The sequence below is a fragment of the Gouania willdenowi genome, chromosome 4 (assembly GCF_900634775.1).
Source record: "Gouania willdenowi chromosome 4, fGouWil2.1, whole genome shotgun sequence".
Lineage (NCBI taxonomy): Eukaryota > Metazoa > Chordata > Actinopteri > Blenniiformes > Gobiesocidae > Gouania > Gouania willdenowi.
In genome coordinates this window covers 18,166,753-18,178,841 of record NC_041047.1, presented here as the reverse complement: position 1 = coordinate 18,178,841, position 12,089 = coordinate 18,166,753, and the positions used below count along the sequence as shown (strand labels likewise).

Sequence of the window (12,089 nt, the reverse complement as noted above, 5' to 3'; positions counted from 1 at the left end):
ACTGTTGTTTTAAATTATCTTGTGTTTAATTATCCTTTTGTGATGTTGCTGCTGTTGTTTTAGTTTCATTTTTGGCCATACAGCACTTTGTGATTTTATCTGTGAAAATCGCTATAGAAATAAAATTTACTATGAATATGATGTGTTGTTGCAATAGTAATCCTGCTCAGTACGAGAGGAACCACAGGTTCAGAGATTTGGTGTGTGTGCTTGGCTGAGGAGCCAATGGTGCGAGGCTACCATCTGTGGGATTATGACTGAACGCCTCTAAGTCAGAATCCCGCCTAGGCGTGATGATACCGGAGCGCCGCGGACCTTCGGTTGGTCTGGGATAGCCGGCCTCGGCCGGTGCGGAGAGCCTTTCGTGATGGGGCCGGGTGCGGCCGGAAGTCGGTCGCCCCACTCCCATCTCAGAACTCACTTTCACGGAGGACCTGGTGCTAAATCACTTGCAGACGACCTGATTCTGGGTCAGGGGTTCGTACGTAGCAGAGCAGCTTCACGCTGCGATCTATTGAAAGTCATCCCTCGATCCAAGCTTTTAAAAAGAAAAAGAAAAACTAAATATGAATATAATGCAGTTAATTTTTTTCTTCAAAAATATACATCTTTGAAAAGTACAGCAATGAAGAATGTGCATTTTGTTTGTTTTTGTTCTGTTTATCCTAATAGCTAATTTGAAGCATGTATTTGTATTGTCAATTTAGTTTATTTCACTGGATTTTGCAGTTGTTAGTGGTGAAGAACGGGGGTCGGACTTGACAAGCATAGGCGTCTTTCTATCCCTTGTCAAACAAATCAAATGTATTATGATTTGTTTATTTGTTTTTTGTTTGCTCGTTTGAAATAAATAAATAAATGAAATAAAATTCAATTAAAAACAAAATAAAATAATAATAAATGGAATGGAGTTGTTATACATATATATGTATATCCCACCCCTACATGTGCCCATAGAAACATTAATGTACTGTAATAAATAAATAAGTAAATCTGATTTTGTATTTAACCAAATGTGTACGTAAACAGCAGCTTGGATTTGATTTAAGGCAACTTCATCATTGTTATTATTTTTTAATGTGCTTCCATCAGACGAGTATGCTTTTGTGTAAATGTACTGTAGTTAAAAATGTGTACCTCAGGGAAAGCTTACCTGTTGTGTAGGTTGCATTTATACAGTATGTAAGCGTGTGTGCTACTGCTCGTGAATCCAGACCAACACACAGTTCTGAAAGTTCACTCTGATAGGCCAGGACAGCTACACATGCAGTTGATTAATTCCAGACGTGCCTATTCATTCATTAGCGAACCGTCCTTCCCCCATCACTCCATCTATTCGTAAACTTGGGAAATTTCCTGAGTTTTCCATGTCTAAAATAAAACTAAGGATTCACTTTTAACTTTGTTTGATTGGTTTCATCATTTCTTGTACTATTTCCCTTTAGATTTCTATAAGAGCTTTTGTTTAACTCTCAGTTTTTTTCAACCCAACTCATTCTGCGTTCCCCATTTTTTGTTAATCAGCCATCACTTTTTAACCGTATTCCATATTGTCACTGTATTTAAATGCTTTCTTATCTGCCATTTATTTATGCTAATCTTTCCTTGTTTTTCTCAGATCAGCGTGTGGGCACCTGTTTCTCTGCTTTGACTAATGGACGCTGTGCTGCTGAGCTGAGCGGTCAGTACAACAAGATGCAATGTTGCTGTGACACAGGACGCTGCTGGGCTTTGGGACAAATACCGGAAATGTGCCCAGTCCGTGGATCTGGTGAGTGTGCACAAGACACATGAGGATTTTTTGAAGGAACAAATTATAAATTTTTTTTATTTTTTTTGTAGTAAATAATGCCTTGTATTTGACTGGTTTACTGTAATAGTCTAGGCCACTGGTTCCCAATATTTTTTGTCCCGTGTTCCCCCTTTGCATTTTTGTCAAATCATGTGTATCCCCTTTCATATCCTGTCCATAGACTCGTATGCTTTTTCAATCTACAAATTCAAGTGGAATTTGATGTGGAATTTGTTTTAGATAAAAAAAGATAAAAAAAATAAAAATGCAACTTCTGTGATAACACCATAGGTAATTACATAGAAAACAAATGGCATCTACAGCATCAAATAATCCTGTTTCAATAAATTGCAAGTACATATAGTATTTTATTGATATATAGTACTGTTAGTTTGTAGCAAATTTGTCCAAAAAGAAACTAGGAATATTTCCTGAATATTCTTAAATTAATTGTTAAATCTTTCCAAGTACCCCCTGTGATGTGCTCCTGTACGCCTGTTTGGGAACCACTGGTGTAGGCTATGGAAAGCCATTTGAGCATAGATATTATAACAGTGGTATCATAGTATAGATTTACTCGTGCTCTAATTTGTACTCAATTTTGGTTTGCTAGTGCAGGAGTACACTATATATAGTGAAACAAAATGTGAAGTAAAACATGTCACTAGTAATAGTAGTAAAGCAAAACGCGCAATCCAGGCTTGCCATTGGCTTTCAGAAAATTACAACCATTCATGGTGCTGGATTTAATTTTAATCCCTCCTAATTCATTTGCATTAGGTCTACTAGTACCACTAGTGATTTCTTTTGCTACACTAGTACCACTAGCAGAATGAAACAGTCTACTAGTGAGATTTTGAGAGTACTAATAGTACGAGTAAACCAAAATTTTGACTAACTAGTAAAGATTTTTGGCCCACTAGTGTGCAAGTAGTCTATAGGCTACTAGTAAAGCAAAATCATCTACAACTTTGTGTTACTAGTAGTACCAGTAGACATAAAATAATGTTGCAATTAAAAAATTAAAATTACTTTTTTCTTCACTAAACCAAAATTGAGTACATGTACTCAAACTTGAGTTTGAGTATGGCTGATATCACTGAAATGTATGATCAAACAGCTTTCCATACTCTGCATGCACTATTTATGGCTCACAGTCACAGCACATGCAACATTACTGTTGTTTTCATCTAGTGATTTTTCCATTCTCGTCCCTGCAGACGAGTTCAGACGCCTGTGCATCGTTGGTGTTCCTCAAGGCCATGGTCTCCCTCAGGGATACCCTAATGGGCACTTTCCTAATACCAATGGCAACGGATACAACTATGGCTACAAATTCCCCAGCTTACCAAACGGTAATGGAAATGGAGGCATCGGTGGCAACGGGGGAGGAGGAGGAAGCTTTGGAGGCAACGGAGGAAGCTTTGGAGGCAATGGAGGAAGTTTTGGAGGCAATGGAGGAGGACACAATCACCAACACATAGGTGTGGGTCGAAATGAGGCGGATAATTAATCTTATTTGATATTTAATGAAGCACGTTTTTGTCATCATGTGTGGTTTATATTTCTGTTGTATATCCTCAGGCACTGTTTCTGTGAACAACACCATAGACGTGTGCAAACACTTCACTAATCTGTGTCTGAATGGACGCTGCATCCCAACCCCACCAAGCTACCGCTGCGAGTGTAACATGGGCTACAGGCAGGATGTTCGATTAGAGTGTATTGGTAAGAAGCATCCTCACACACTTCATCACTGTGACACATTGCTGCAGATTGATCACACAGGTCTCAGTTCAGACAGCATGTGGGCGTGCGCCACGGTTTGGGTACACTGCACTGCCATCTTCTGCCAATTTATGGAACTTGATACATGGGTGGGCTGATGCTGGATGACAAGTCCAAGCTGTAATTTATTTTTTTTCCTCTTTTTTATCCAGATGTGGATGAGTGTGTGAGTAATCCATGTATAAATGGAGACTGTGTGAATACACCTGGATCTTACCTCTGCAAATGTCACGAGGGATACCAGGGAACCCCGACCAAACAAGCATGCATTGGTATGCAAAAGTATTTTCTGTTTAAATAATTCTGTATGGTGAATATGTTTTTGAGTGGAAAGACTGTACATCTTCTCATTTTCTTCTCATTTAGATATTGATGAATGTATTGTAAACGGGGTCATGTGCCGTAATGGCCGCTGTGTGAACACCGAGGGAAGCTTTCAGTGTATCTGCAATGCTGGCTTTGAGTTAACTCCAGATGGAAAGAACTGCATTGGTATGGATGATAGACACCCACAAAGAAAAAAAGTTCACACCATCCTTAAATCTTTACGAAACACGCTTTATTTCTTGTTCTCGTCCCCTCACAGATCACGATGAGTGTGCTACTACCAACATGTGTCTCAATGGCATGTGTATCAATGAGGATGGCAGCTTTAAGTGCATCTGCAAACCTGGGTTTGCACTTGCACCCAATGGGCGATACTGCACGGGTACGTCTGATAAATGAACACAGGGCATGAATAGATACAAATGCAAATACCAGGGTGTGCACACTTTGCCATATCTAATAAATGTACCTCACGTCACTTCGCCTCTATCAGATATCGATGAGTGTCTGACTCCAGGCATTTGTATGAATGGCCGCTGCATCAACTCCGAGGGCTCATTTCGCTGTGAGTGCCCACCAGGCCTGGCTATCGACGTGGATGGAAGGGTTTGTGTGGACACACACATGAGAACCACATGCTACGGGGCCATTAAAATGGGCACATGTTCGCGTCCATTCCCTGGGGCTGTCACAAAGTCTGAATGCTGCTGTGCCAATCCCGAACATGGCTTTGGAGAGCCCTGCCATCCGTGCCCCTCCAGGAACTCTGGTAGTGCCGTATTTTATTTATTTTTTTGGTTTAGTTTGATTCAATTTGATTGGATTAGATTTGGTTCATTGATTTAAAATAATCAATATTTAACTCATCTTCATTTGCTCTCCTTTCTTCTACAGCTGAGTTTCAGGCTGTGTGTAGTGGAGGCATCGGAATCACAACTGATGGCAGAGGTAGGCATTTTGAAGAGAATTATAAATGATATTTACTAAAAACAAATACATTATTCAGGCCCTTGCTTCAAAATAACCATTGGTTAACTGTTTATATCATATAGACATCAATGAGTGCGCTTTGGACCCGGACATTTGTCAGAACGGCATATGTGAGAATCTGAGAGGAAGCTACCGCTGTATTTGTAACATCGGCTATGAGTCGGACACGAGTGGAAAGAACTGCATTGGTAAGTGATTGTAGTGCTTTACAAAAGTACATCATCATCCATCTTTGACTTTTTTGATGTCACAAATAACATCTGACCACAAGAGAATCCTTATTCTTCTTTTTTCACCTGCAGACATCAACGAGTGTATGGTGAACCGTCTGCTGTGTGACAACGGGCTGTGCAGAAACACTCCAGGCTCCTACACATGCTCTTGTCCTAAAGGATTTGTCTTCAAACCTGATTCTGAGACCTGTGAAGGTGAGCTGCATGGCACTGCATACACGTCATGGTACTATTAATTACAGTATATCAAACAGTTTCTGACTCTGACTCTGTGTGTGTGTACGTACACTTCAGATATCAATGAGTGTGATTCCAGTCCGTGCATTAATGGAGTGTGTCGTAACGTGGCTGGGTCCTTCAACTGTGAATGTTCTCATGGCAGCAAGTTGGACTCTACAAACACCATCTGCGTGGGTGAGACATCAGCCCTTTATTATTACTTGATAGACAATGCTTACCACTGAACACTAATAGATAAAAAAAAAAATAATGTTCATTTCCCTCCTCATTTGAAATTCAGCTCATAAAAACCTCAAAATAGGTTTTCTTTTGTTCCTTTTGTTTTTACAGAAATCTTCACCTTGTTTTTAGTGCAACTGCTCATTATTTATACATGTAGCAATAACTATTTATCTGCATAATAATATATTTTACTTAAAGGTCTCATATTCTGTTTTTCACCCATCTCCTTTTGTTCTAAGAACCACAAAAACATAGTATTTGAGGTTTATTTTCCCAAACTCGCCTGTTTTCCAGAGTTTTAGCCTCTGAAAAGTCACTTTCTGAGCAACTCTACACAAACAGGCTAATTTGCGTCCCACTTATGCATATTCATGAGTGGGCGTGTCTATAGACGGGACACTGGCATCCTCCTCCCCGCACGGTGACGTAGGGCCAGAGGACGGCCCGCCCTCCTCCCACCCACTCCATAGCCGAGCTCATGCTGCTTTATAAACAGGAGACAGAGCGTGGGGGCGGGGCGTTTGCCGGTACATACATAGACTGTAGAAAATACATACATAGCACTGCACGAAGGACGCTGAAATGCTCACCTTCGTGTGCGTGTCAGTTTACATGTCAGTTACGGCAGAGAGCTTCCTGGAGGCGTGGCTTCTCCAGCTCAGTGCCGCATCAAATTCGTCATCAAAGTGGGAACGCGTCATCAAATTGGAGCGAGGTGTTTGTGCTCACCCTGCAGTAAGAAAGGAGCAAATCATCCTCTAACTATCGATTGAGGGAATCAATGAAAAAACACTTTGAGCATGTGTATGAAGCCTAAATATCACTTTTTTAAAGCACAGAAAAGTTTTAGCGTAACATGGGCCCTTTAAATGAATTCTATTGTCCCATTTTGGTCCCCCTACAGGCTGAAATGGCCATCGTTTTGGCTTCCGCACCATATTTTTGACACCTCAGATGTTGAAATAAAAAAAAATAAACTCACTTGGAAATGTTTGGTGAAGGAGATTCCTAACAGTTCTTTTAACCCATAGTACCTTATAGTTTAGTAAGCAAACACAGACGTTATTGAAGCATTACCATCCAGCTGCAATGTTATCCTCACATGATCTTACAGACAAAATGTCATCCAGATGGTTGATGAGATAAATTCTCATGGTTTTATTAAATTTGGAGGGTTTTACCTTTAACGATCTGACTTGGCTTTAAAGGGTTTTATGGAAGCCCAAAGAAAAGAAATAAGGTTTGTTTTCACTATTTATATTTGATTTTAAACAAGTACATTTGAATACTGTGCCCAGAAAAAACAAACAAAAGAAACAAAAAAAAAAACATTAGGAGATGCTGTAAAACGTAAGTTGGCTCCATCAGCGTCCTCTGGGATCATTTATCTTGGTTGTTTTTAAAAGCTCTTTATCCGGTGGCAGAGAGAAATGGAAAGTTAGGTTGAGCTGTGGTCTGTGTTTGGGTGGCCTGATGGTTTAAGAGAAAATGTCTTGATTTCACTCTCAGCTCATTGGGAATGGCAGAGAAAGGGATTATAAAGATGTCTGGCCATTGCTCGAGTGAAATTGAGACAGTAAAAAAATTATCTTTAAATTTTCAAGAACCACTGCCAAATTTTAAGGTTGTACAATCTCTAGTGCTGTCTCACCTTGAGTACTGTTCGGTAATTTGGTCGGCAACCACTAAATCTGATTTAAAGCTGCTATACGGAGATTCTGAGAGAACGTCTCGATGTCCTTCTACTTCCTCCCCTGCCTCTGCCAATCTACCAGAAGCTACGCCTTTACGTTTGAACACGCGCATTGCAAAACATAAAGTCTAATAACTACAAAAACTACACATTTATTGTTAGAGTGCCATAACTTTTGAATAAAACAAGTTTATTGCCTGTCCATGAGAAATGTCGCCAAATCCTGGTCCGTTTGGAATCCTTTTAAAAGCACCAAGTCCCTCCACCTGTGAAAAGCAGCTCCGAGATAAATTCTGTGGTGGTCACGAAGACGTTCATCCACAAGCTTGGTACTCTGACTTCTTTTTTAGTAGAAGCTTTATAAGTTGGCAATGGCAATCGTGGAATTGGTTACGCTCCTCCATGACGCTCTGCTGCTCAGTGATACCTGTTTGCTGTTACACGTGCATTCACTTTGATTGACAGTGGCCCGCTCCAGGAAGACAAAGCCTATTGGCTGGGTGAAGTCGGCGCTTTCTTGCATTTGTATAGGGGTCTATGGACGAAGGCGGGACTTATATACATCAGAATCAGAATTCCTTTATTAATCCCAGGGAGAAATTGCTAATGTTACAGCCACAGAAAAAAAAAAAAAAATCACAAATAAAAGAATAAAAACGTAAATAAGTGTATAAGTAAAAGACTGAAAAATATATATACAATTATGATTGTATATATACAGGGGACGGGACCCGGATAAGCAAACTGCTTCTCTCGTCTCCTTTTTCGGCATGTACAAAAAAAGAAAAAAAAAAAAAAAAAAAAAAAAAAGTGAATGTAACCATGTCGGAAATAAACTGAATAAATAAATAAATAAATAAATGATACAGATATTTACAAAAATAGTACAAATATACAAATATGATTTAAATGTACAACAATCAACATCAGTGCATATGAATGACCACCATCAGTAGATCATAGTAAAAGACTAGTTAGGAAGTTTTTCGCATTTCAAAAGAATTATACATAAACATAGATTTCTCACAAATTGCCTCGGGACCTTAAAGACAACTTTAAATCATATTTTTGACCAATCTTCATGTATATATCATGGTTTTTTTTATTTGTTGGTGTAATGAAAATGTGTCTCGATGTACCTTTTTATGCAACGTTTCTGTATATTTTTAACTGTCTTTGATTTTTTTCTGTTCTTACATATACTAGAATCTTGATTTTCTTTTGGACCCCAAGAAGATTAGCAGCCACCATGGTGGAAGCTAATGGGGAGATCCAATGAACAAAGAAACAGATAAACAAACTAGAGATGTTGTCGAACCATGTTATCATGAGTGTATCATGTGTTTTTGGATATTATTTAATCTGTTGGCTCAAACATGCTATATTTTGATCATTTCTTGACATTTAACACGTTTCATCACGTGTCCTGTTGTGTTCACTGACTCCACAGATAGCATGAAGAGCACTTGCTGGCTTACAATTCAGGACAACCGCTGTGAGGTGAACATCAACGGAGCCACGCTGAAGTCTGAGTGCTGCTCCACACTGGGAGCAGCGTGGGGCAGCCCGTGTGAACCCTGCGAGATCGGTCAGCTCACACACGCACACACACACATTCAAACTTCTCTTCAAACCCATGCACGTATCAAGTATTAAGACCGATATGTAAAACCATGTGCTAAACTGTGTCCTCAGACACTGCTTGTTCCAGAGGGTTTGCTCGTATGAAGGGCCTGGTGTGTGAAGGTAACAGCTTTCTGTCTCTAATGAGCTTGAATTTGTTCATGCGTGACAAGGATTCATTGTCTTAATGATTCTTAACTTGTCCCGGCCCCCCGCAGACATTAATGAATGTGAAGTATTCCCTGGAGTGTGCACCAATGGGCGCTGTGTGAACGCTCAGGGCTCTTTCCGCTGCGAGTGTGCCGAGGGGCTCACCTTGGACAGTACGGGCCGCACATGTGTTGGTAAGAACATCAGGCCTCTGGAGATAAACAGAAGCCACAGAATAGGAAAACTGAGTCATTTTTTAAATGGATTTGTCCAGATATGCGCAGCGAGCAGTGCTACATGAAGTGGCACGAGGACGAGTGTGGAGAGCCACTGCCTGGAAGATACCGCGTGGACATGTGCTGCTGTTCGGTCGGTGCTGCATGGGGTGTGGACTGTGAGGAGTGTCCCAATGCGGGCACGCCTGAGTACAGATCCATCTGTCCCAGAGGGCACGGCTTTGCCAACAGAGGAGACATTCTGACTGGCAGGTCATTCTACAAAGGTACCTCAGTTTTTCCCTTTTAAATGCTTATAAAGCTCCATGAGAGCAAACTGCAGCACGTACAGCTGTGTATTAATGACTATAGGGTCATCCCATGTCATTTCAACACTTTTGGAAAAAAGTTTGTTCGGGTTTCGGGCTCGAACATGTTTGGGCCTTCAGTAAACAACTTTGCATATGCCTCAACTCCCTGTAATTTGATCAGCTTTGAGCTATGTCAGGGTTCTCGCAGATCCTTAAAATTCTTAAAAGGCATTAAATTCATGAAGCTAACAATAAGGCCTTAATTGTCATTGAAACATCTTAAATCAATGTTTGAAAAGTCTTACATTTTAACACATAATAAGTATGATTTTATGATTGTAATTAGTCACACATTTGAAAATAAAAGTTAACATTCATACATAATTTACAGCAACATTGCGCAATCACGAGAGCGGAACCACACTACAAAACAGTGACATAGTTGCTTTCAACAACATGGGGAAATGTACATTTAATGAAAATTGGCTGTCCAATGAAGATTTTTCTTAATGGCTTTTATTTTTTGTATTTTGGTTGTTGTTTCATAGATTTCTGTCTGTTTTTGTAATCATCTTGTGTGTTTTTGGAGTGATTTTGATTATTTTGGTCAGGTTTTTTTTTGTGTTTTTTATTGTCATTTTGTGTATTTTTGTATGTTTAATTTTGCGGCCGCCGGTTGCACGTCTCCACTAAACACTGGAAAAAAATGTACCCTAACCCTATTCAGTTGATGTGGCATTTCTTAAATTTTATTTCAAATGGCAAAAAAAGTAACATGTATTTATGGAATTTTAGTTTCAATAATATACTATTGGTTTTCTGGAAATTTCATTTCTCCTGTATCTCTAAGCAATCCTAGTTTAACTTTGTAATAATTGTTTAAGAAATACAATACATTTGTGTGAGCATGAATAATGAAGTTGATTTTAGATAAAGATTTACAAAAGCTATACAAAATAAAAATGACATCTTAGGTAATCTTGTTGAGGGATCGATCAGAAAAATAACATTGGAAAGTTCAGTCACTCAAGATTGCATTAAAATAGTTTTGTTACAGTGAACTCTTCCTATATTTTTTGCATATATATATATATATATATATATATATATATATATATATATATTATGTTTCCAGCACATTGACACATGGATGTGATGCACATAAGTTGTGTGTGTTTCTCTTCAGATGTGAACGAGTGTAAAGTGTTCCAAGGTCTGTGCACTTATGGAACCTGCAGAAACACCATCGGCAGCTTCAAGTGTCGCTGCAACAACGGCTTCGCTCTCACTGCAGAGGAGCGTAACTGCACAGGTAGGAATGAAACATGCTGCTCAGAGAACGAGTGCAAATCCATGAGGGAGACACGTCATTGATATGGTTCATCTTTGCGTTTCAGACATTGACGAGTGTCGCATCTCCCCCGACCTGTGTGGTCACGGCACATGCGTCAACACTCCCGGCAGCTTTGAATGTGAATGCTTTGAAGGTTATGAAAGCGGTTTTATGATGATGAAGAACTGTATGGGTAAGGAAGCACAATCGTTCATGTTTTAAAAGAAAGTACATTTTTGGTTTTGATGTAGTATGCGTTATTTAATTAGGTGTACCCAGGGTGGACTGGCCATTTGGCATACCGGGAATCGTCTCTGGTGGGCCGGTCCGGTCCGCTATGTTTTAGTTTTTTTTTCTTACGAGCGAGTGGAGGCAGCCATGGTAAAAGGTAGTCAAAAAATTGTCCAAAAGTGGCAAAAACGTAGCAAGAAAAGAGTGTAAAGTGATTAAAATGAGCCAAAAGCAGTCCCATGTGGCCATAAAATTGATAAATAAAGAGAAACCAGGTGCCATGTAATGGCAAAGGGTAGCTTTAATAAACAAAATGTGGCAAACAATAGTGAAAAAGGGCAAAAATGTGGAACAAAAAGAGACAAAATTGTACAAAAATTGGATTAAAGTGTCAAAATAGAATTTGCAAAAATGCACAAAAAATAAGGAGAAAGGGGTATTTATTGGCAAAAGGTAGCTAAAGTCTGAAGAAAGTGTCCAACTTTTGAAAAGGAGCCAAAATGGGAAAAATGAAGCTACAAAATGGCTAAAAGAAATAGTTAAAAAGGGGTTAAAAAGTTTCCCCCATTAAGTTTTTCTGGGGGAATAATAATTAAAATGAAAACCTAAAGATCCACATGCTAATTACGGCTTCTACCAGGTGTCTGCTGATAATGTAGTGGACTGGTCTGGATAGAAAATGCCAGGGCTGATTTTTTCGTCCCAGTCCACCCCTGGGTGTACCCATGTAATATTTCTAATCCTCCAACTTTATTCAGCCATCTTCATGCTGTCTTTGTGTCTGTTCTCTTCTTATAATTCACAGACATTGATGAGTGTGAGAGGAACCCGTTGTTGTGCCGTGGAGGAAGCTGCCTGAACACAGAGGGCAGCTATGAGTGTGAATGTCCCCCCGGACATGCGCTCAGTAATGACGGCTCTGCATGTGAAGGTGAACTACA

General features: G+C 39.6%; 1 protein-coding gene across 1 annotated transcript in view; it reads left to right on the top strand.

The window, feature by feature from the left end:
* Positions 1 to 12,089, top strand: part of fbn2b (fibrillin 2b) — an 82,421-nt gene that overhangs the window by 45,598 nt on the left and 24,734 nt on the right. The window contains exons 10-27 of the mRNA XM_028444051.1: positions 1,619 to 1,771; positions 3,013 to 3,276; positions 3,377 to 3,520; positions 3,733 to 3,852; positions 3,947 to 4,072; positions 4,167 to 4,289; positions 4,401 to 4,676; positions 4,802 to 4,855; positions 4,960 to 5,085; positions 5,200 to 5,325; positions 5,425 to 5,544; positions 8,736 to 8,873; positions 8,981 to 9,031; positions 9,127 to 9,252; positions 9,333 to 9,560; positions 10,771 to 10,896; positions 10,982 to 11,110; positions 11,954 to 12,079. Of these exons, the coding sequence (XP_028299852.1) occupies positions 1,619 to 1,771; positions 3,013 to 3,276; positions 3,377 to 3,520; positions 3,733 to 3,852; positions 3,947 to 4,072; positions 4,167 to 4,289; positions 4,401 to 4,676; positions 4,802 to 4,855; positions 4,960 to 5,085; positions 5,200 to 5,325; positions 5,425 to 5,544; positions 8,736 to 8,873; positions 8,981 to 9,031; positions 9,127 to 9,252; positions 9,333 to 9,560; positions 10,771 to 10,896; positions 10,982 to 11,110; positions 11,954 to 12,079 (2,556 nt within the window). The remainder of the gene's footprint in view (positions 1 to 1,618; positions 1,772 to 3,012; positions 3,277 to 3,376; positions 3,521 to 3,732; positions 3,853 to 3,946; positions 4,073 to 4,166; positions 4,290 to 4,400; positions 4,677 to 4,801; positions 4,856 to 4,959; positions 5,086 to 5,199; positions 5,326 to 5,424; positions 5,545 to 8,735; positions 8,874 to 8,980; positions 9,032 to 9,126; positions 9,253 to 9,332; positions 9,561 to 10,770; positions 10,897 to 10,981; positions 11,111 to 11,953; positions 12,080 to 12,089) is intronic.